The sequence below is a fragment of the Lagopus muta genome (genome assembly GCF_023343835.1).
Source record: "Lagopus muta isolate bLagMut1 chromosome 35 unlocalized genomic scaffold, bLagMut1 primary SUPER_35_unloc_3, whole genome shotgun sequence".
NCBI lineage: Eukaryota > Metazoa > Chordata > Aves > Galliformes > Phasianidae > Lagopus > Lagopus muta.
In genome coordinates this window covers 27,754-52,953 of record NW_026040160.1, presented here as the reverse complement: position 1 = coordinate 52,953, position 25,200 = coordinate 27,754, and the positions used below count along the sequence as shown (strand labels likewise).

Below are 25,200 nucleotides of genomic sequence, written 5' to 3'. Positions count from 1 at the left end.
CCCATGGGGCTGCTATGGGGTCTCTATGGGGCAGCTATGGGGCAGCTATGGGGCAGCTGTGGGGCAGCTATGGGGCAGCTGTGGGGCAGCTGTGGGGCAGGCTGACGCACGGTGATGAAGCCGTATCCCTTGGACTGCCCGGTGTCGGGGTCGTGCATCAGCACGATGTTGTCGATCTGTGGGGAGGAGGAACGGCGCTGCCCCACACGTCCCGCCCCATAGCTCACCCCATATCGCCCCCATATCCACCCATACCCACCCCATAACCCCCACCCACACACCCCCATATCCCCATATTCCACCCCATATATGCCCCCATTCCCACCCCATATCCCACCCCACAGCCCCCACACCCCCCATATCCCCCCATACCCCCCATCTCCACCCCACATCCTCCCATATCCCCCATTCCCCACCATTCCCACCCCATATCCCCCACATGACCCCCATACCCCCCCACACCCCCCATCCTCCCCCATATCCCCCCATATCCCACCCCACACCCCCCATATGCCCCCATTCCCCCCCATTCCCACCCCATTCCCCCCCTATATCGCACCCCATACCCCCCCCACACCCCCCATATCCCACCCCATATCCCCCACATCCCCCATTCCCACCCCACATCCTCCCATATCCGCCATACCCCCCCCATATCCCACCCCACACCCCCCATATCCCACCCCATATCCCCCCATTCCCCCCCATTCCCACCCCCACACCCCCCCATATCCCCCCATACACCCCACACCCCCCATATCCCACCCCACACCCCCCATATCCCACCCCATATGCCCCATTCCCCCCCATACACCCCACACCCCCCACATCCCCCCCACTCCCCCCATATTCCACCCCCCATATCCCCCATTCCCACCCCATATCCCATCCCACACCCCCCATATACCCCCCATAGCCCCCCATATGCCCCCCATACCGCCCCATATCCCACCACACACCCCCCACACCCCCCCATATCCCCCCATATCCTACCCCATACCCCCCATTCCCCCCCATATCCCTCTATTCCCACCCCACACCCCCCCATATCCCATCCCATACGCCCTCATATCCCCCCCACATCCCCCCATATCCCACCCCCCATATCCCCCCATACCCCCCATATCCCCCACACATCCACCCCATATCCCCCCATATCCCCCCCCTCCCGCCCCATATCCCACCCCACACCCCCCATAACCCCCATATCCCCCCATAGCCCCCCATATTCCCCCCCCCATATCCCACCCCATTCCCCCCCATACACCCCACACCCACATCCCCCCCACTCCCCCCCATATTCCACCCCCCATACCCCCCACTCCCACCCCATATCCCACCCCACACCCCCCATATCCCCCCCATACCCCCCATATTCCACGCCCCATATCCCCCATCGACCCCCACATCCCCCATATCGCACCCCATACCCCCCCACACCCCCCACATCCCCCCATATTCCCCCATATTCCTCCCCATATCCCCCCCATACCCCCCACATCCCACCCATATCCCCCCATATCCCCCACTCCCACCCCACACCCCCCATATCCCCATCCGCACCCCATACCCCCATTCCCACCCCATATCCCACCCCATATCCCCCCATCTCCACCCCACACCCCTCATATCCCCCCCATTCCCACCCCACATCCCCCCATAACCCCCCATATTCCTCCCCATATTCCACCCCCATATCCCCCCATTCCCACCCCATATCCCACCCCATCTCCACCCCACATCCTCCCATATCCCCCACACCCCCCATAACCCCCATTCCCCCCCATATCCCACCCCACACCCCCCACACCCCCCATATCCCCATTCCCACCCCCACATACCCCACTCCCCCCCTCCACATCCCCCCCATTCCCCCCCATATCCCCCCCATATCCCACCCCATATCCCCCATTCCCCCCCATACACCCCACACTCCCCACATCCCCCCCATATCCCCCCCATATCCACCCCATATCCCCCCATATCCCCCCCTTCCCGCCCCATATCCCACCCCACACCCCCCATAACCCCCATATCCCCCCATACCCCCCCATATTCCCCCCCCATATCCCACCCCATACCCCCCCATATCCCCCCATTCCCCCCCATACACCCCACACCCCCCACATCCCCCCCACTCCCCCCCATTCCCCACCCCATATCCCACCCCACACCCCCCATTCCCCCCCATATCCCACCCCATATCCCCCATATGCCCCCATTCCCCCCCCAATTCCCACCCATTCCCTTCCATATCGCACCCCATACCCCCCCACACCCCCCACATCCCATCCATATCCCCCCATATCCCCCACTCCCACCCCACACCCCCATATCCCCCATCCTTCCCCATATCCCACCCCACACCCCCCATATCCCACCCCATATCCCCCCCCTCCTGCCCCATATCCCACCCCATATCCCCCACATCCCCCATTCCCACCCCACACCCCCCACACCCCCCCATCCTCCCCCATATCCCACCCCACACCCCCCATATCCCACCCCATATCCCCCATATCCCCCCATATCCCACCCCATATCCCCCCATTCCCCCCCCATTCCCACCCCACACCCCCCCATATCCCCCCATACACCCCACACCCCCCATATCCCACCCCATATGCCCCATTCCCCCCCATACACCCCACACCCCCCACATCCCCCCCACTCCCCCCATATTCCACCCCCCATATCCCCCATTCCCACCCCATATCCCATCCCACACCCCCCATATACCCCCCCATAGCCCCCCATATGCCCCCCATACTGCCCCATATCCCACCACACACCCCCCACACCCCCCATATCCCCCCATATCCTACCCCATACCCCCCCATTCCCCCCCATATCCCTCTATTCCCACCCCACACCCCCCCATATCCCCCCATATCCCACCCCATATTCCACCCCCCATATCCCCCCCATATCCACCCCATATCCCCCCATATCCCACCCCATATCCCCATATCCCCCCATATCCCACCCCATATTCCACCCCCCATATCCCCCCACACCCCCCATATCCCCCCCATATCCCCCCATACCCCCCATACCCCCATACCCCCCCATACCCCCCCCACACCCCCCCACCTTCCCGAAGGGCTCAAAGATGCCCCTCAGCATCTCGGTGGTGATGTTGCAGTGCAGCGCTCCCACGTACAGCCGCATGGGGCCGCCGCCGCCCTTCTGCAGGGAGTTGGCCATGGCCGCCAGCCGGTTCTTCTCTGCCTGTGGGGCACGGACCCATAGAGAACCCATAAGTGCCACAGGGACCCCATAAATCCCATGGGACCCATAGAGACCCCATAAGTGCCATAGGGACCCCATAAATCCCATGGGACCCATAGAGACCCCATAAGTGCCATAGGGACCCCATAAATCCCATGGGACCCATAGAGACCCCATAAGTGCCATAGGGACCCATAGAGACCCCATAAGTGCCATAGGGACACATAGGGACCCCATAAGTGCCATAGGGACACATAGAGACCCCATAAGTGCCATAGGGATCCCATAAATCCCATAGGGACCCATTGGGACCCATAGGGACACATAGAGACCCCATAAGTACCATAGAGACCCATAGGGACCCATAGGGACCCCATAAGTGCCATAGGGACACATAGGGACCCCATAGGGACCCCATAAATCCCATAGGGACCCATAGGGACACATAGAGACCCCTAGGGACCCATAGAGTTGGCCATGGCCACCAGACGGTTCTTCTCTGCCTGAGGGGGGCAGCAACACCACAGACCCCATAAGTAACATAGGGACACATAGAGACCCCATAAGTGCCATAGGGACACATAGAGACCCCATAAGTGCCATAGGGACACATAGGGACCCATTGGGACCCATAGGGACACATAGAGACCCCATAGGGACCCCACAAATCCCATAGGGACCCATAGAGACCCATAGAGTTGGCCATGGCCGCCAGCCGGTTCTTCTCTGCCTGTGGGGCACGGACCCATAGAGACCCCATAAGTGCCATAGGGACACATACAGACCCCATAAGTGCCATAGGGACACATAGGGACCCCATAAATCCCATAGAGACCCATAGGGACCCATAGAGAACCCATAAGTGCCATAGGGACACATACAGACCCCATAAGTGCCATAGGGACACATAGGGACCCCATAGGGACCCCATAAATCCCATAGGGACCCATAGGGACACATAGAGACCCCTAGGGACCCATAGAGTTGGCCATGGCCACCAGACGGTTCTTCTCTGCCTGTGGGGCACGGACCCATAGACACCCCATAAGTGCCATAGGGATCCACAGGGACCCATAGAGACCCATAGGGACCCATAGAGACCCATAGGGACACATAGGGACCCCTAGGGACCCATAGGGACACATAGAGACCCCATAAGTAACATAGGGATCCACAGGGACCCATAGAGACCCATAGGGACCCATAGAGACCCCATAGGGACACATAGGGACCCATTGCGACCCCATAGGGACACATAGAGACCCCATAAGTGCCGTAGGGATCCACAGGGACCCATAGAGACCCATAGGGACCCATAGAGACCCCATAGGGACACATAGGGACCCATTGGGACCCATAGGGACACATAGAGACCCCTAGGGACCCCATAGATCCCATAGGGACCCATAGAGTTGGCCATGGCCGCCAGACGGTTCTTCTCTGCCTACGGACGGACCCATAGAGACCCCATAAGTACCATAGGGACCCCATAAATCCCATAGGGACCCATAGAGACCCCATAAGTGCCATAGGGACACACAGAGACCCCATAAGTGCCATAGGGATCCCATAGAGAAGCATTGGACCCACAGGGACCTAAAGAGACCCATAGGGAACCATGGGGACCCACAGGGACCCATAGGGACCCATAGGGAAGCAATGGAGCCATAGAGACCCATAGGGATGCGATCATAGAGATGCATAGAGACCCCACACCCCCCCCACAGCGCCCCCTACCTGGGAGGCCTGATGATGATGGGGACGCCCAGCAGGCGCTGCGCACTCAGCCCTATGGCACCCTATGGCACCCTATATCCCCCCCATATGACCCCATATGACCCCCAGCGCCCCACAGCGCCCCCTACCTGCGATGCCTGGGCAATGCTGGGGATGCCCAGCAGGCGCTGCCTGCTGAGCCCTATGGCACCCCATAACACCCCGTATCTCCCCCCAAGCACCCCATAGCACCCCATAGCGCCCCATATCCCCCCACAGCGCCCCCTACCTGCGAGGCCTGCACGATGATGGGGACGCCCAGCAGGCGCTGCGCACTCAGCCCCATATCCCCCCATATCCCCCCCATATGATCCCATATCCCCCCCATATCCCCCCCATATCCCCCCACAGCACCCCATAGCGCCCCATAGCGCCCCCTACCTGCGATGCCTGGACGATGCTGGTGACACCCAGCAGGCGCTGCGCACTCAGCCCTATGGCACCCTATGGCACCCCATATCCCCCCCATATCCACTCCCAGCGCCCCATAGCGCCCCATATCCCCCCATAGCGCCTCACAGCGCCCCCTACCTGCGAGGCCTGGACGATGCTGGGGGACGCCCAGCAGGCGCTGCGCACTCAGCCCTATGGCACCCCATATCCCCCCATATCCCCCCATATCTCCCCCCAGCGCCCCATATCCCCCCCATATCCCCCCATAGCGCCCCACAGCGCCCCCTACCTGCGAGGCCTGGACGATGATGGGGACGCCCAGCAGTCACTGCCCGCTCAGCCCTATGGCACCCCATAGAGCCCCTATATCCCCCTCATATCCCCCCATATGACCCCATATCCCCCCATATCTCCCCCCACCGCCCCATATCCCCCCATAGTGCCCCACAGCGCCCCCTACCTGCGAGGCCTGGACGATGCTGGGGATGCCCAGCAGGCGCTGCCCCGCTCAGCCCTATGGCACCCCATATCCCCCATATCTCCCCCATATCTCCCCCCATATCCCCCCCATATCCCCCCCCAGCGCCCCATATCCCCCCATAGCGCCCCACAGCGCCCCCTACCTGCGAGGCCTGGACGATGATGGGGACACCCAGCAGGCGTTGCCCGCTCAGCCCCATATCCCCCCATATCCCCCCCATATCCCCCCCATATGACCCCATATCGCCCCATAGCGCCCCACAGCACCCCCTACCTGCGAGGCCTGGACGATGATGGGGATGCCCAGCAGGCGCTGCCCGCTCAGCCCTATGGCACCCCATATCCCCCCCATATCCCCCCCATATGACCCCACAGCACCCCATATCACCCCATATCCCCCCCCAGTGCCCCATATCCCCCCACAGCGCCCCCTACCTGCGAGGCCTGGACGATGCTGGGGACGCCCAGCAGCCACTGCACACTCAGCCCTATGGCACCCTATGGCACCCTATGGCACCCTGTATCCCCCCCATATGACCCCATAGCGCCCCACAGCGCCCCCTACCTGCAACGCCTGGACAATGATGGGGACGCCCAGCAGGCGTTGCCCACTCAGCCCCATATCCCCCCATATCCCCCCCATATGACCCCATATCCCCCCCATATCCCCCCACAGCACCCTATAGCGCCCCATAGCGCCCCCTACCTGCGATGCCTGGACGATGCTGGTGACACCCAGCAGGCGCTGCGCACTCAGCCCTATGGCACCCCATATCCCCCCATATGACCCCATATCCCCCCATATCCCCCCATATTCCCTCCCAGCGCCCCATAGCGCCCCATATCCCCCCATATCTCCCCATATCCGCTCCCAGCGCCCCACAGCGCCCCATATCCCCCCATAGCGCCCCACAGCGCCCCCTACCTGTGAGGCCTGGATGATGATGGGGACGCCCAGCAAGCGCTGCGCACTCAGCCCTATGGCACCCCATATCCCCCTACAGCGCCCCCTATGGGCACCCCATATCCCCCCATATCCCCCCCCAGCACCCCATATCCCCCCATAGCGCCCCACAGCGCCCCCTACCTGCGAGGCCTGCACGATGATGGGGACGCCCAGCAGGCGCTGCGCACTCAGCCCCATATCCCCCCATATCCCCCCCATATGACCCCATATCCCCCCCATATCCCCCCCATATCCCCCCACAGCACCCTATAGCGCCCCATAGCGCCCCCTACCTGCGATGCCTGGACGATGCTGGTGACACCCAGCAGGCGCTGCGCACTCAGCCCTATGGCACCCTATGGCACCCCATATCCCCCCCATATCCACTCCCAGCGCCCCATAGCGCCCCATATCCCCCCATAGCGCCCCACAGCGCCCCCTACCTGCGAGGCCTGGACGATGATGGGGACGCCCAGCAGGCGCTGCCCGCTCAGCCCTATGGCACCCTATGGCACCCCATATCCCCCCATATGACCCCATATCCCCCCATATCCCCCCCATATCTGCTCCCAGCGCCCCATAGCGCCCCATATCCCCCCATAGCGCCCCATAGCGCCCCCCACCTGCGAGGCCTGGACAATGCTGGGGACGCCCAGCAGGCGCTGCCCACTCAGCCCTATGGCACCCCATATCCCCCCATATCCCCCCCATATCCGCTCCCAGCGCCCCATAGAGCCCCATATCCCCCCATAGCGCCCCACAGCGCCCCCTACCTGCGATGCCTGCACGATGATGGGGACCCCCAGCAGGCGCTGCCTGCTCAGCCCTATGGCACCCTATGGCACCCTATGGCACCCTATATCCCCCCCATATGACCCCATATGACCCCCCAGCGCCCCACAGCGCCCCCTACCTGCGATGCCTGGACGATGATGGGGACGCCCAGCAGGCGCTGCACACTCAGCCCTATGGCACCCTATGGCACCCTATATCCCCCCCATATGACCCCATAGCGCCCCACAGCGCCCCCTACCTGCGAGGCCTGGACGATGATGGGGACGCCCAGCAGGCGCTGCACACTCAGCCCTATGGCACCCCATATCCCCCCATATCTCCCCCATATGACCCCATAGCGCCCCATATCCACCCATAGCACCCTATAGCGCCCCACAGCGCCCCATAGCGCCCCCTACCTGCGATGCCTGGACGATGATGGGGACGCCCAGCAGGCGCTGCCCGCTCAGCCCCATATCCCCCCATATCCCCCCATAGCGCCCCCCAGCGCCCCCTACCTGGGAGGCCTGGACGATGATGGGGACGCCCAGCAGGCGCTGCCCGCTCAGCCCTATGGCACCCTATGGCACCCCATATCCCCCCATATTCCCCCATATGACCCCATATCCCCCCATAGCGCCCCACAGCGCCCCCTACCTGCGATGCCTGCACGATGATGGGGACGCCCAGCAGGCGCTGCCCGCTCAGCCCGATGGCCAGCGGCACGGCGTGCATCTCGCAGAACTCGACGTAGGCGATGCCCTTGGAGCGCCGCGAGTTGCGGTCCGAGATGATGCGAACGTCCCGCACCTGGGGGGCAACGCAGCGCCCTGCCCCACTGCCACGCAGCCTGCCCCATAGAATGGCCCCTGCCCCATAGAAAGGACCCCTGCCCCATAGAAAGGACCCCTGCCCCATAGAAAGGCTGCCTGCCCCATAGAAAGGCTGCCTGTCCCATAGAAAGGCCCCCTGCCCCATAGAAAGGACCCCTGCCCCATTGAAAGGCCCTCTGCCCCATTGAAAGGACCCCTGCCCCATTGAAAGGCCCTCTGCCCCATAGAGAGACTCTCTGCCCCATAGAAAGGCCCCTGCCCCATAGAAAGGCCCTTGGCCCCATAGAGAGACACTCAGCCCCATAGAAAGGCCCCCTGCCCCATAGATAAGGCCCTCTACCCCACACTGAGACACTCAGCCCCATAGAAAGGCCCTCTGCCCCATAGAAAGGCCCTCTGCCCCATAGAAAGGCCCTCTGCCCCATACACCCTTTGACTCCTCGTGACCCCCACCGTGACCTCCACCCCCGTGACCTCTGACCCCACCATGACCTCCGCCCCTCTGTGACCTCTGAACCCTCCGTGACCCCACCCCCGACCCCAAATCCCACCACGTGACCCCACAACCCCTCTGTGACCTTTGCCCCCCACGTGACCTTTGCCCCACGTGACCTTTGCCCCCCACATGACCTTTGACCCCACGTGACCTTTGACCCCTGACCTTCCCGACGGCGGAGAAGAAATCCTCGAGGTCCCTGGGCCGGATCCTGGCTGCCAGCTGCATGCAGAACACGGTGCGGGCGTCGCGCTCCTCGGGGCTCAGCGCCCCCACCGCCTCCCTGCCCCACAAGTCACCTTCAGCGCCCCACAAGTGGCCCCACAGCTGCCCCACAAGTGACCCCACAGCTGCCCCATAAGTGGCCCACAGCTGCCCCATAAGTGGCCCACAGCTGCCCCATAAGTGACCCGGAACTGACCCCCACGGCTGCCCCATAAGTGACCTTATAAGCAACCCTATAAGCGACGCATAAGTGACCCCATAAGTGACCCATAAGTGACCCCACAGCTGCCCCACAAATGACCTGGAACTGACCCCCACAGCTGCCCCATAAGTGACCCATAAGTGACCCCATAAGTGACCCCACAGCTGCCCCATAAGTGACCCATAAGTGACCCCATAAGTGACCCCATAGCTGCCCCATAAGTGACCCACAGCTGCCCCATAAGTGACCTCATAAGTGACCCCATAAGTGACCCCATAGCTGCCCCATAAGTGGCCCCACAGCTGCCCCACAAGTGACCCGGAACTGATCCCCACAAGTGACCCGGAACTGACCCCACAGCTGCCCCATAAGTGCCCTGGAACTGATCCCACTGCTGCCCCATAAGTGACCCCATAAGTGGCCCCACAGCTGCCCCATAAGTGACCCGGAACTGACCCCAACAGCTGCCCCGTAAGTGACCTCATAAGTAACCCCATAAGTGACCCCATAAGTGACCCCATAGCTGCCCCATAAATGACCCCACAGCTGCCCCATAAGTGACCTCATAAGTAACCCCATAAGTGACCCCACAGCTGCCCCATAAGTGACCCCATAAGTGACCCCACAGCTGCCCCATAAGTGACTCGGAACTGACCCCACGGCTGCCCCATAAGTGACCTCATAAGTGACTCGGAACTGACCCCACAGCTGCCCCATAAGTGCCCTGGAACTGATGCCACTGCTGCCCCATAAGTGACCTCATAAGTGACCTCATAAGTGACCCCATAGCTGCCCCACAAGTGCCCCCATAAGCGACCCCATAGCAACCCTATAAGACCCCATAGCTGCCCCATAGCCCCCCCCACCCCCCCACAGCCCCCCATATCCCCCCATAGGTGCCCCATAGCGCCCCATATCCCCCCATAACGCCCCATATCCCCCCATATCCCCCCACAGCCCCCCTATCACCCCATAGCACCCCAGAGCCCCCCCCACAGCCCCCCATATCCCCCCACAGCCCCCCATAGCACCCCATAGCACCCCATAGCCCCCCCCACAGCCCCCCACATCCCCCCATATCCCCCCCCACCCCCCATATCCCCCCATATCCCCCCATATCCCCCCCCATATCCCCCCCTATCCCCCCCCACCCCCCACATCCCCCCAGCCCCACAGCGCCCCCACCTGACAGGACTCTTCTCTCTGTACAGCGGACTTTTGCTGTGCCCGAAGCGCCGCCTGCCCCACACAAAAACCCCAAATCAGTGGGGCGGCCCCACAGACCCCACAGAGCCCCCCGCCCCCAACAGCGCCCCATAGGAGCCCCGGGAGACCACAGAGCTCTGCACAGCGCCCCCTATCGCCCCATAGGATCCCATGCGGCCCCAGTAAGACCCCATAGGATCCCACAGAAGACCCCCCAGGACCCCATAGCACCCATAGGACCCCTATAAGACCCCCAGGACCCCATAAGGACCCCACAGGACCCCATAGGACCCCCCAGGACCCCATAAGGACCACATAGGACCCCATAGGACCCCCATAAGACCCCATAGGACCCACAGGAGCCCATATGACCCCATAAGGACCCCCACAAGACCCCATAGGACCCCACAGGACCCCCATCAGGCCCCCCAGGACCCCATAGGACCCCATAGGACCCCCATAAGACCCCATAGGACCCCATAAGAACCCCATAGGACCCCCATAAGACCCCCCAGGACCCCATAGCACCCCATAGGACCCCTATAAGACCCCCAGAACCCCATAAGGACCCCACAGGACCCCACAGGACCCCACAGGACCCCACAGCACCCCATAAGAACCCCACAGGACCCCATAGGACCCCCATAAGACCCCCCAGGACCCCATAGGACCCCATAAGAACCCCATAGGACCCAATAAGACCCATGGGACCCCCATAAGACCCCTATAAGACCCCTATAGGACCCCATAGGACCCCCATAAGAACCCCATAGAACCCCTATAGGACCCCCCAGGACCCCATAAGGGCCCCATAGAACCCCTATAGGACCCCCCAGGACCCCATAAGGGCCCCATAGAACCCCATAGGACCCCCATAAGACCCCATAAGAACCCCATAGGACCCCCATAAGACCCCCCCAGGACACCATAGGACCCCACAGCACCCCATAGAACCCCATAGGACCCCCATAAGACCCCATAGGACCCCATAGGACCCCATAGAACCCCATAGGACCCCCATAAGACCCCATAGGACCCCATAGGACCCCATAGAACCCCATAAGAACCCCATAGGACTCCATAGGACCCCCATAAGACCCCATAGGACCCCCAAGGACCCCTATAAGACCCCATAGGACCCCATAAGACCCCCCAGGACCCCTGTAAGACCCCATAGGACCCCATAGGACCCCATAGGACCCCCATAAGACCCCATAGGACCCCCAAGGACCCCTATAAGACCCCATAGGACCCCCATAAGACCCCATAGGACCCCCCAGGACCCCATAAGAACCCCATAAGACCCCATAGGACCCCATAAGACCCCCCAGGACCCCATAGGACCCCATAAGACCCCCCAGGACCCCTGTAAGACCCCATAGGACCCCATAGCACCCCATAGGACCCCTATAAGACCCCCAGAACCCCATAAGGACCCCACAGGACCCCACAGGACCCCATAGGACCCCACAGCACCCCATAAGAACCCACAGGACCCCATAGGACCCCCATAAGACCCCCCAGGACCCCATAGGACCCCATAAGGACCCCACAGGACCCCCATAAGAACCCCATAGGACCCCATAAGAACCCCATAGGACCCAATAAGACCCATGGGACCCCCATAAGACCCCTATAAGACCCCTATAGGACCCCCATAAGACCCCCCAGGACCCCATAGGACCCCATAAAGACCCCACAGGACCCCATAGAACCCCTATAAGACCCCATAGGACTCCCATCAGCCCCCCCAAGACCCCATAGAACCCCATAAGAACCCCATAGGACCCCATATGAACCCCATAGGACCCCATAAGACCCCCCAGGACCCCATAGGACCCCCATAAGACCCCATAGGACCCCATATGAACCCCATAGAACCCCTATAGGACCCCCCAGGACCCCATAAGGGCCCCATAGAACCCTATAGGACTCCATAAGAACCCTATAGGACCCCATAGGACTCCCATAAGACCCCCCCAGGACCCCATAGGACCCCCATAAGACCCCCATAGGGCCCCCCAGGGCCCCTATAAGACCCCCCAGGACCCCATAAGGACCCCATAGGACCCCCATCAGCCCCCCCAAGACCCCATAAAACCCCATAAGGACCCCATAGGACCCCATAAGAACCCCATAGAACCCCTATAGGACCCCCCAGGACCCCATAAGGGCCCCATAGAACCCCATAGAACCCCCATAAGACCCCCCCAGGACACCATAGGACCCCACAGCACCCCATAAGAACCCCATAGGACCCCATAGGACCCCATAAGACCCCATAAGACCCCATAAGAACCCCATAGAACCCCATAGGACTCCATAAGAACCCTATAGGACCCCATAGGACTCCCATAAGACCCCCCCAGGACCCCATAGGATCCCCGTAAGACCCCCATAGGGCCCCCCAGGACCCCTATAAGACCCCCCAGGACCCCATAAGGACCCCATAGGACCCCCATCAGCCCCCCCAAGACCCCATAAAACCCCATAAGGACCCATAGGACCCCTATAAGACCCCATAGCACCCCATAAGAACCCCATAGGACCCCATAAGACCCCATAGGACCCCATAAGAACCCCATAGAGCCCCCCAGGACCCCTATAAGACCCCATAGGACCCCCATAAAACCCCATAGGACCCCTATAAGACCCCATAGGACCCCATAGGACCCCTATAAGACCCCATAGGACCCCACAGCACCCCATAAGGGCCCCATAGGACCCCATAAGGACCCCATAGGAACCCCATAGGACCCCATAAGACCCCCCAGGACCACATAAGGATCCCATAGGACCCTATAAGGACCCCATAGGACCCCCATCAGCCCCCATCAGCCCCCCCCAAGACCCCATAAAACCCCATAAGGACCGCATAGGACCCCCATAAGACCCCACAGGACCCCCCAGGACCCCTATAAGACCCCATAGGACCCCATAAGAACCCCATAAGACCCCATAGGACCCCCATAAGACCCCATAGGACCCCCCAGGACCCCCATAAGACCCCCCAGGACCCCATAGGACCCCATAGGAGCCCCATAGGACCCCCATAGGACCCCATAGAACCCCCATAAGACCCCATAGGACCGCATAAGAACCCCATAGAACCCCATAGGACCCCATAAGAACCCCATAGGACCCCATAGGACCCCCATAAGACTCCATAGGACCCCATAGGACCCCATAGGACCCCATAAGAACCCCATAGGACCCCTATAAGACCCCATAGGACCCCACAGCACCCCATAAGGGCCCCATAGGACCCCATAAGGACCCCATAGGACCCCATAGGAACCCCATAGGACCCCATAAGACCCCCCAGGACCACATAAGGACCCCATAGGACCCCCATCAGCCCCCCCAAGACCCCATAAAACCCCATAAGGACCCCATAGGACCCCATAAGAACCCCATAGAGCCCCCCAGGACCCCTATAAGACCCCATAGGACCCCATAGAACCCCCATAAGACCCCATAGGACCCCATAGGACCCCCATAAAACCCCATAGGACCCCATAGCACCCCATAGCACCCCATAAGAACCCCATAGGACCCCATAAAACCCCATAAGGACCCCATAGGACCCCATAGGACCCCCAGGTCACCTCCTGTCGTCGCGCCGTCGGTCGCGGCTGCGGGATCGGCGCCGTTCCCGGCTGCGGTGGCGGCTGCGATGGCGGCTGCGGGATCGACGGCGGCGCTCCCTGCTGCGGCTGCGGAGATGGGGGATGTGGGGTCAGAAATGGGGTCAGAAATGAGGGTTTGGGGTCAAAAATGGGGGATGTGGGGTCAGAAATGGGGGTTTGGGGTCAGAAATGGGGTCAGGATGGGGGATGTGGGGTCAGAAATGGGGGATATGGGGTCAGAAATGGGGTCAGAAATGGGGGATATGGGGTCAGGAATGGGGGTTTGGGGTCAGAAATGGGGGTTTGGGGTCAGAAATGGGGTCAGGATGGGGGTTTGGGGTCAGAAATGGGGGTTTGGGGTCAAAAATGGGGTAACAAATGGGGGTTTGGGGTCAAAAATGGGGGATATGGGGTCAGAAATGGGGTCAGGATGGGGGATATGGGGTCAGAAATGGGGTCAGAAATGGGGTCAGAAATGGGGGATATGGGGTCAGAAATGGGGTCAGGATGGGGGTTTGGGGTCAGAAATGGGGGTTTGGGGTCAGAAATGGGGTCAGAAATGGGGAAATGGGGTCAGAAATGGGGAAATGGGGTCAGAAATGGGGTCAGAAATGGGGGATGTGGGGTCAGAAATGGGGTCAGAAATGGGGTCAGGATGGGGGTTTGGGGTCAGAAATGGGGTCAGAAATGGGGTCAGGATGGGGGATATGGGGTCAGAAATGGGGGTTTGGGGTCAGAAATGGGGTCAGAAATGGGGGTTTGGGGTCAGAAATGGGGGATATGGGGTCAGAAATGAAGATTTTGGGGTCAGAAATGGGGATTTTGGGGTCAGAAAGAAGGATTTTGGGGTCAGAAATGGGGATTTTGGGGTCAGAAATGAGGATTTAGGGTCAGAAATGGGGATTTTGGGGTCAGAAAGGGAGATTTTGGGGTCAGATTTGGGGGATTTTGGGGTCAGAAACGAGGATTTTGGGGTCAGCAATGGGGATTTTGGGGCCAGAAATGGGGATTTTGGGGTCAGCAATGGGGTTTTTGGGGTCAGCAATGGGGTTTTTGGGGTCAGAAATGGGGATTTAGGGTCAGCAAAAGGGGTTTCTGGGGCTATAAAGGGGGTTTTTGGGGTCAGCAATGGGGATTCTGGGGTCAGCAATGGGGATTTTGGGGTCAGAAATGAGGATTTAGAATCAGAAAGGAGGATTTGGGGTCAGCAATGGGGATTTAGGGTCAGAAATGGGGATTTTGGGGTCAGCAATGGGGATTTTGGGGTCAGAAATGGGGTTTTTGGGGTCAAAAATGGGGTTTTTGGGGTCAGCAATGGGGATTTTGGGGTCAGAAGGGGGGATTTTGGGGTCAGAAATGAGGATTTTGGGGTCAGAAATGGGGTTTTTGGGGTCAGCAGTGGGGATTTTGGGGTCAGAAGGGGGTTTTTGGGGCTATAAAGGGGGTTTTTGGGGTCAGCAATGGGGTTTTTGGGGCCGCCCCACCTGTGTCTGTGCTCCCGGCTGCGGCTGCGGCTTCGCTTCCGGCGGCTGCTGCTGAAAGGGGGGGATTTCACCCCAAAATCGGCCCCAAACCCCAGCAGGAACCAAAAAACCCCAAAATCCCATTGATTTGCACCAAAACCACACGACTTTGGCCCCAAATCCCATAAATGTGGCCCAAAGTCCCCAAATCTGACCCCAAATCCCACAAACCTGACCTCAAAATCCCCAAATCTGACCCCAAATCTGACCCCAAATTCCCAAAATCTGACCCAAATTCCCAAAATCTGACCCAAAATCCCAAAATCTGACCCCAGAATCCCCAAATCTGACCCCAAATTCCCAAAATCTGACCCCAAATCCCACAACTTTCCCCCCAAATTCTCCTTTTTTCTCCCCAAAACTCCTTTTCCCCCCCCAAAAAATCCCCATTTTTGCCCATTTCCCCCCCCAAATCCCCTCTTTTTTCCCCAAATCGCCCATTCTCCCCCATTTTCCCCCAAAATCCTCATTTTCTCCCCATTCTTTTCCCAAAATCCCCATTTCCCCATTTTTCCCCCAAAATTGCCCATTTTCCCCCATATTCCCCCATTTTTCCCATTTTTCCCCATTTTTCTCCCCCTTTCCCCAAATTCCCCCATTTTCCCCCCCAAATTCCCCATTTTTTCCCCCCATTTCCCCCCATTCCTCCCTATTTTCCCCCCCATTTCCCCCAAAATCCCCATTTCCCCCCATTTTCCCCAAAATTCCCCCTTTTTCACCCCAAATTCCCCCCATTTCCCCCCATTTTCCCCCAATTTTCTCCCATTTCCCCCCCATTTTCCCCCCCATTTCCCCTGATTTTTCCCCCCATTTTCCCCCTTTTTTCCACCATTTTCCCCCATTCCTCCCCATTTTTTACCCCCTTTTTCCCAAATTCCCCCTTTTTTGCCCCATTTTTCCCCCATTCCCCCCCGAAAATCATCATTTTTCCCCCAAATCCACCCCAAATTCCCTCCATTTTTCCCCCATTTCCCCCCCAATTCCCACTTTTTCCCCCCATTTTTCCCCCAATTTTCCCGTTTTTTCCCAAATTCCCCCTTTTTCACCTCAAATTCCCCATTTTCCCCTCAATTTTCCCCCATTCCTCCCCATTTTTCCCCCATTTCCCCCCCAAATTCCCCCTTTTTCGACCCATTTTCCCCACATTTTGCCCCAAAATCCCATATTTCCCCCCTTTTTACCCAAATTCCCCATTTTTTCCCCATTTTCCCCCCCAAATTCCCCTTTTTTCACCCCATTTCCCCCCAATTTTCCCCCATTTTCCCCAATTTTTCCCCCATTTTCACCCCATTTTCCCTGATTTTCCCCCCATTTTTCCCCAAAATCCCCATTTCCCCCCATTTTTCACCCCAAATTCCCCCAATTTTTTCCCATTTCCCCCATTTTTCTCCCCTTTTTCCCAAATTCCCCCATTTTCCCCCCATTTCCCCCCAATTTCCCCCCATTTTCCCCCATTTTTCCCCCCTTTTTCCCAATTTCCCCCCAAATTCCCCCATTTTCCCCCATTTCCCCCATTTCCCCCCATTTCCCCCCCCATTTTTTCCCCCATTTCCCCCATTTTCCCCCCAATTTTCCCCCATTTCCCCCCCCTTTTTACCCAAATTCCCCCATTTTCCCCCCATTTCCCCCCATTTTCCCCCCATTTTTCCCCCCATTTTCCCCATTTCCCCCCATTTTTCCCCCATTTCCCCCATTTTTCCCCCCATTTCCCCCCATTCCCCCCCAATTTCCCCCCATTTTCCCCCCTATTTCCCCCAATTTTCCCCCATTTTTCCCCCCATTTTTCCCCCATTTCCCCCCATTTCCCCTCAATTTCCCCCCATTTTTGACCCATTTCCCCCCATTTTTCCCCCATTTCCCCCCATTTTCCCCATTTTTCCCCCATTTTCCCCCCATTTTCCCCATTTCCCCCCATTTTTTCCCCCCATTTTCCCCATTTCCCCCCATTTTTCCCCCATTTCCCCCCATTTTCCCCCATTTCCCCCCATTTCCCCCCCCATTTCCCCCCCATTTTCCCACCTGCTGCTGCTCTCCTTCCTGCCCTCCTTGCTCTGCTCCTCGGCCGCCGGCTGCTGCGGGGTCAGAGGTCAAGGGTCAAAGGTCAGACCCCCAAACCGCCCCTTTTCACCCCAAAAGGACCCCAAAAAAGCCTTTTTTGGCCCCAAAACGGCACCTGAGGGGGAGGAGCTTCTGATGGAGGCTTCGAGGGGCCGGGCTGCGCCTGCAGGAACCAAAAGCACAGAATGCAGCCCAAAATGACCCCAAAATGACCCAAAATGACCCCAAAATGACCCAAAATGGCTCAAAATGGCCCCAAAATGATCCAAAATGGCCCCAAAATGACACAAAATGGCCCCAAAATGACCCAAAATGGCCCCAAAATGACACAAAATGACACAAAATGACCCAAAATGACAGAAAATGGCACGAAATGACCCCCAAATGGACCCCAAAATGACCCCAAAATGACCCAAAATGGCCCCAAATGGCCCCAAAATGACAGAAAATGGCTCAAAATGACCCAAAATGACCCCAAAATGGCTGAAAATGACCCAAAATGACCCAAAATAATCCAAAATGGCCCCAAATGACACAAAATGACCCAAAATGGCCCAAAATGGCCCCAAAATGACAGAAAATGGCACAAAATGGCCCCAAAATGGCTTCAAAATGACCCAAAATGGCACAAAATGGACCTAAAAGGACTGAAATGGACCCAAAATGACACAAAATGACCCCAAAATGGCTCAAAATGGCCTCAAAATGACCCCAAATGGACCCCAAAATGACCCAAAATGACAGAAAATGACCCCAAAATGACCCAAAATGACCAAAAATGACACGACACAAAATGACAGAAAATGACCCAAAATGGCCCCAAAATGACCCAAAATGACCCAAAATGACACAAAATGGCCCCAAAATGACCCAAAATGACCCAAAATGGCCCCAAAATGACACAAAATGACCCAAAATGACCCAAAATGACCCAAAATGACCCAAAATGGCACAAAATGGCACAAAATGGCCCCAAAATGACACAAAATGACAGAAAATGGCCCCAAAATGACAGAAAATGACCCAAAATGACCCAAAATGACAGAAAATGGCACGAAATGACCCCAAAATGGACCCCAAAATGACCCAAAATGACCCAAAATGACCCAAAACGGCTCAAAATGACCCAAAATGACCCAAAAACGACAGAAAATGGCCCCAAAATGGTTCAAAAAGACACAAAATTACAGAAAATGGCCCAAAATGACCCAAAATGGCACAAAATGACCCAAAATGGCTCAAAATGACCCCAAAATCCCACAAATTCACCCCAAAATCCCTCAAATGGCCCCAAAATGGCTCTCGCCCCCATAGAGACACACAGAACCCCACAGCGCCCCATAGGGACCCCTGGGCCCCACATAGGGACCCCTCCCACCCCATAGGGACCCCATAGGGACCCCATAAGGACCCCCCAGCCCCACATATGGACCCCCCCCACCCCACAGGGATCCCTGGGCCCCACATAGGGACCCCCCCCAGCCCATAGGGACCCCCCCGAGCCCCATAAGGACCCCATAGCGACCCCCCAGCCCCATAGGGACCCCCTGGCCCCACATAGGGACCCCCAGCCCCATAGCAATCCCCCAGCCCCACATAGAGACCCCCCCCAGCCCATAGGGACCCGTGGGCCCCATATAGGGACCCCTCCCACCCCATAGGGACCCCATAGGGACCCCCCAGCCCCATATGGACCCCATCAGCCCCCCATAGGGACTCCCCACCCTATAGGGACCCCCCCAGCCCCATAGGGACCCCATAGGGACCCCTGGGCCCCACATACGGACCCCCCCCCACCCCATAAGGACCCCCCAGCCCCATAGGCCCCCCGCTCACCTCCTCCTTCTTGTAGGGCGCCTCCAGCATGGCCTCAATGACGATATCGAAATCATCCGACGTCATCGCGTCCGTCTGTGGGGCGGACACACGGACACATGGCGACCCATAGAGACCCATAGCGACCCACAGTGACCCATAGCGACCCATAGGGACCCATAGGGACCCATAGAGACCCATAGGGACCCATAGGGACACATAGCGACCCATAGAGACCCCACAGGAACCCATAGAGACCCATAGGAACCCATAGGGACCCATAGGGACTCATAGGGACACATAGAGACCCATAGAGACCCATAGCGACGCATAGGGACCCATAGGGACCCATAGGGACCCACAGCGACCCATAGGGACACATAGGAACCCATAGAGACCCTACAGGAACCCATAGAGACCCATAGGAACCCATAGGGACTCATAGGGACCCATAGAGACCCACAGAGACCCATGGCGACCCATAGCGACACATAGCGACCCATAGAGACTCATAGGAGCCCACAGGGACCCATAACGACCCATAGAGACCCATAGGAACCCAGAGGGACCCACAGGAACCCATAAAGACCCATAGGGACCCACAGGGACCCATAGAGACCCACAGAGACCCATAGGGCCCCCATAGGAACCCCATAGAAACTCATAGCAACCCACAGGGACCTCATAGGGACCCCATAGCGACCCACAGGGACCCACAGCAACCCCATAGGGACCCCATGGGGACCCATAAGGACTCATAGAAAGCCCACGGGGAGCCACAGAGCCCCATAGCGACCCCACAGCACCCCATAACGGCCCTACAGCCACCCATAGCCCCCAGACCCCATAAGTCCCATAAGCCCCCCATAGCCCCATAAGGCCCATAAGGCCCCACAGTCCCATAAGGCTCATAAACCCCATAAACCCCATAAGGCCCCATAAGGCCCCACAACCCCATAAGGCCCCATAAGGCCACATAAACCCCATAAGGCCCCATAAGGCCCCACAGCCCCATAAGGCCCCATAAACTCCCTAAGGCCCCATAAACCCCATAAGGCCCCACAGCTCCACAAACCCCATAAACCCCATAAGGCCCCATAAAACCCATAAGGCCCCATAAACACCATAAGGCCCCACAAACCCCATAAGGCCCCATAAGCCCCATAAGGCCCCACAAACCCCATAAGGCCCCATAAGCCCCATAAGGCCCCATAAACTCCATAAGGCCCCACAGCCCCATAAGGCCCCATAAGGCCCCATAAAACCCCATAAACCCCATAAGGTCCCAGAGCCCCATAAGGCCCCATAAGGCCCCACAGCCCCATAGGGCCCCATAAACCCCATAAGGCCCCATAAAACCCATAAGGCCCCATAAATCCCATAAACTCCATAAGCCCCACAAACCCCATAAGGCCCCATAAACCCCATAAGGCCCCATAAACCCCATAAGGCCCCACAGCCCCATAAGGCCCCATAAACCCCATAAGGCCCCACAAACCCCATAAGGCCCCACAGCCCCATAAGGCCCCATAAGCCCCATAAACCCCACAAGGCCCCATAAACCCCCTAAGGTCCCATAAGGCCCCACAAGGCCCATAAACCCCATAAGGCCCCAGAGCCCCATAAGGCCCCATAAGGCCCCACAGCCCCATAAACCCCATAAGGCCCCATGAACCCCATAAGGCCCCATAAATCCCATAAACCCCATAAGGTCCCACAGCCCTATAAGGCCCCATAAGGCCCCATAAACCCCATAAGGCCCCATAACGCCCCACAGCCCCATAAGGCCCCATAAACCCCATAAGGCCCCATAAATCCCATAAACCCCATAAGGCCCCACAGCCCCATAAATCCCATAAGGCCCCACAGCCCCATAAGGCCCCATAAGGCCCCACAGCCCCATAGGGCCCCATAAAACCCCATAAGGCCCCATAAACCCCATAAGGCCCCACAAACCCCATAAGGGCCCATAAGGCCCCACAGCCCCATAAGGCCCCATAAACCCCATAAGGCCCCATAAACCCCATAAGGCCCCACAAACCCCATAAGGTCCCAGAGCCCCATAAGGCCCCATAAGGCCCCCACAGCCCCATAGGGCCCCATAAGGCCCCATAAACCCCATAAGGCCCCATAAGCCCCATAAACCCCATAAGGCCCCATAAGGCCCCACAAGCCCCACAAGGCCCATAAACCCCATAATGTCCCACAGCCCTATAAGGCCCCATAAGGCCCCATAAACCCCATAAGGCCCCATAAACTCCATAAGGCCCCACAGCCCCATAAGGCTCCATAAACCCCATAAGGTCCCATAAGCCCCATAAGGCCCCACAGCCCCATAAGGCCCCATAAGCCCCATAAACCCCACAAGGCCCCATAAACCCCCTAAGGCCCCATAAACCCCTTAAGGTCCCATAAGGCCCCACAAGGCCCATAAACCCCATAAGGCCCCACATCCCCATAAGGCCCCATAAAACCCCATAAACGCCATAAGGTCCCAGAGCCCCATAAGGCCCCATAAGGCCCCACAGCCCCATAAACCCCATAAGGCCCCATGAACCCCATAAGGCCCCATAAATCCCATAAACCCCATAAGGTCCCACAGCCCTATAAGGCCCCATAAGGCCCCATAAACCCCATAAGGCCCCATAGGGCCCCATAAAACCCCATAAACCCCATAAGGCCCCACAAACCCCATAAGGGCCCATAAGGCCCCACAGCCCCATAAGGCCCCATAAAACCCCATAAACCCCATAAGGTCCCAGAGCCCCATACGGCCCCATAAGGCCCCACAGCCCCATAAATCCCATAAGGCCCCACAGCCCCATAAACCCCATAAGGCCCTATAAGCCCCCATAAACCCCATAAGGCCCCATAAACCCCATAAGGCCCCACAAACCCCATAAGCCCCACAAACCCCATAAGCCCCATAAATCCCATAAGGCCCCACAAACCCCATAAGGCCCCACAGCCCCATAGGGCCCCATAAGCCCCATAAACCCCATAAGGCCCCACAAACCCCATAAGGGCCCATAAACCCCATAAGGCCCCATAAACCCCATAAGGCCCCACAAACCCCATAAGGCCCCATAAACCCCATAGGGCCCCACAAACCCCATAAGGCCCCACAGCCCCATAAGGCCCCACAAACCCCATAAGCCCCACAAACCCCATAAGCCCCATAAACCCCCCAAGCCCCACAAACCCCATAAGGCCCCACAGCCCCATAGGGCCCCACAAACCCCATAAGGCCCCATAAACCCCATAAGGCCCCACAAACCCCATAAGGCCCCACAAACCCCATAAGGCCCCACAGCCCCATAAGGCCCCACAGCCCCATAAGGCCCCATAAGCCCCATAAACCCCACAAGGCCCCATAAACCCCCTAAGGTCCCATAAGGCCCCACAAGGCCCATAAACCCCATAAGGCCCCAGAGCCCCATAAGGCCCCATAAGGCCCCATAAACCCCATAAACCCCATAAGGCCCCACAGCCCCATAGGGCCCCATAAACCCCATAAGGCCCCATAAACTCCATAAGGCCCCACAGCCCCATAAGGCTCCATAAACCCCATAAGGTCCCATAAAACCCATAAGGCCCCATACATCCCATAAATCCCATAAGATCCCACAGCCCTATAAGGCTCCATAAACCCCATAAGGCCCCATAAAGTCCATAAGGCCCCACAGCCCCATAAAGCCCCATAAACCCCATAAGGCCCCACAAACCCCATAAGGCCCCACAGCCCCATAAGGCCCACAGGCCCCGCAAGGCCCCGTCCGCCGCTGGCGCCGCCCCTCACCTCGCTCCCCGCCTTCCCCCCCGCCTCCATCTCCACCGGGGGGGCGGCAGCCGCGGGCTGTGCTCCTGCTGGGACGAACGGCTAATTAGGCCCTCATTAGGCCCTCATTAAGCGCTCATTAAGCGCTCATTAAGCGCTCATTAAGCCCCAATTAAACCCCGTTCTCAGCCGCCCTTTAGCCACGCCCCCTGGTGACGTCACCGCGCCCTATCAGCCCCCTCCGCGACCCCCGAAGCCCCGCCCCATTCCCGAGCCACGCCCCTCCCCGAGGCCACGCCCCTCCTCCCTCCTGGCCACGCCCCTTAACCCCGCTCCCCTCCCCCCCGCCGGCGCCGCGCATGCGCGCTACCCCCGACCCCCCAAACTCCCATTTCTCGCCTTTTTCTCGCCTTTTTTCCGCCCCGATCCCCAACCCGGCTCCCCCCGGTGACGTCACGGCCCTCTCCGTGACGTCACTCCGCCCCTCCAACCTCACCGGGGCCCTTTCCGGCGGCGGCGGAGTCGGCGGCGGCGGCGGCGGTGGACGCGGCCCTCCAAGATGGCGGCGGCCCCACCGGAAGCACTGCGCCTGCGCGGCGCTCGCCCCGCCTCCCGAGCCTTGCCATCGGTCGGCGCGCCGCACGGAGCCCTCCGATTGGTCGGCGCGGAGCGGAGCGCTGATTGGGCGCGGGGAGAGGCGTGGCCCCATTGGCTGCCCGCCCGCTGTCGCCATGACGACGCGGTCCCGCCCCTTCCGGGAGAGGCGTTGCCATGGAAACGCGGCCTACTGGGGGGGGTGAAGCCTCAGGGAGGTGAAAACGCGAGAATAGGGGCAGAAAACGGAAGAAAATGGGCAAAAATGGGACAAAGCGGCACGAAATGGGAAAACCCCATAAAGGACGTGGGGAGACTGGCCTGAATGTGGACAAATGTCCTTAAAACCAGGAAAATTGGGGCAGAAAGGGGAGACTGAGGAGATGTGTGGGATCTTTGGGGGCAAACGGGGAGAAAGGAGCTGAAAAATGGCGCCGAGGGGGCAACAATGGCCGCAGATCATGGCCACACAAAAAGCGATGCTGCCCCCGAGCCAACATGGCCGCCCCACCCCATAATGGCTGCCCAACGTCTAAGATGGCCGCCCCAACCAGAGAGGGCCGCCCCAACCAAGAAGATGCCCTTTAATCCAAGATGGCTGCCCCCAGTACAACATGACAGACCCCAACCCAGCGTGACCCCAATCTAAGATGGCCGCCCCCAATCCAAGGCGTCAATCCCCAACCCAAGATCGCTCCCTAATCCAAGATGGCCACACCCAATTCAATGAGATCCTAAACAGAGACGTTTGCTTCCAATCCAAGATGGCTACCCCCAACCCAACATGGCTGCTCCCCCACCAAGAAGTCTGCCCTCAAGATGGCCGCCCGCAATCCAAGATGGCTTCCCCAACCCTTTCTCACTCCAATCCAAGATGGCCACCCCCAACCCATGATGTCCACCCCCAATTCAAGGTGTCCTCCCCGCAACCCAAGATGGCTGCCCCCATCCCAATACGGCCGCCCCAATCCAAGATGTCCGCCCCCAACCCAAGATGTCCTCCCAGAGTCCAAGATGGCTGCCCCCAACTCATTCTCACTCCAATCCAAGATGTCCGCCCCAAGATGTCCACCCCAATCCCAATATGGCCCGCCCCCAAACGAAGGCGTCTTCCCCCAACTCATTCTCACTCCAATCCAAGATGGCTGCCCCCAGTACAACATGACTGCCCCCAACCCAGTGTGACCCCAATCCAAGATGTCCGCCCCCAACCCAAGATGTCCGTCCCCATCCCAATATGG

General features: G+C 59.0%; 1 protein-coding gene across 7 annotated transcripts; it reads right to left on the bottom strand.

The window, feature by feature from the left end:
• Positions 1–6: 6 nt before the first annotated feature.
• RBM23 (RNA binding motif protein 23) lies at positions 7–23,974 on the bottom strand. Of its 7 annotated transcripts, none has more exons than XM_048932676.1 (12): positions 23,862–23,974; positions 23,387–23,451; positions 19,609–19,683; positions 17,888–17,935; positions 17,734–17,786; positions 15,676–15,726; positions 14,171–14,278; positions 10,542–10,595; positions 9,095–9,212; positions 8,258–8,410; positions 3,094–3,231; positions 7–176 (listed from the first exon to the last, which is right to left on the bottom strand). In XM_048932676.1, the coding sequence occupies exons 2-12, from the start codon at positions 23,414–23,416 to the stop codon at positions 24–26; spliced, it is 981 nt and encodes a 326-aa protein (XP_048788633.1). In that variant the 5' UTR covers positions 23,417–23,451; positions 23,862–23,974; the 3' UTR covers positions 7–23. The 7 variants fall into 7 exon arrangements, with proteins under 7 accessions (XP_048788633.1, XP_048788631.1, XP_048788632.1 ...); XM_048932674.1 differs by having other exon boundaries at positions 23,387–23,454; positions 23,862–23,970; XM_048932675.1 differs by having other exon boundaries at positions 15,676–15,723; positions 23,387–23,454; positions 23,862–23,970.
• Positions 23,975–25,200: the final 1,226 nt, after the last annotated feature.

Bases quoted from the DNA above. Each gene is read 5' to 3' on its own strand.
- RBM23 (XM_048932676.1), bottom strand. From the start codon at position 23,416: ATGGAGGCGGGGGGGAAGGCGGGGAGCGAG. The intron at 15,727-17,733 runs GTGGGAAAATGG...CCCCCCTTTCAG, and splicing joins AGGAAGGAGAGCAGCAGCAG to CAGCAGCCGCCGGAAGCGAA. The intron at 177-3,093 runs GTGGGGGGGTGT...TCCTCCCCACAG, and splicing joins TCTTTGAGCCCTTCGGGAAG to ATCGACAACATCGTGCTGAT.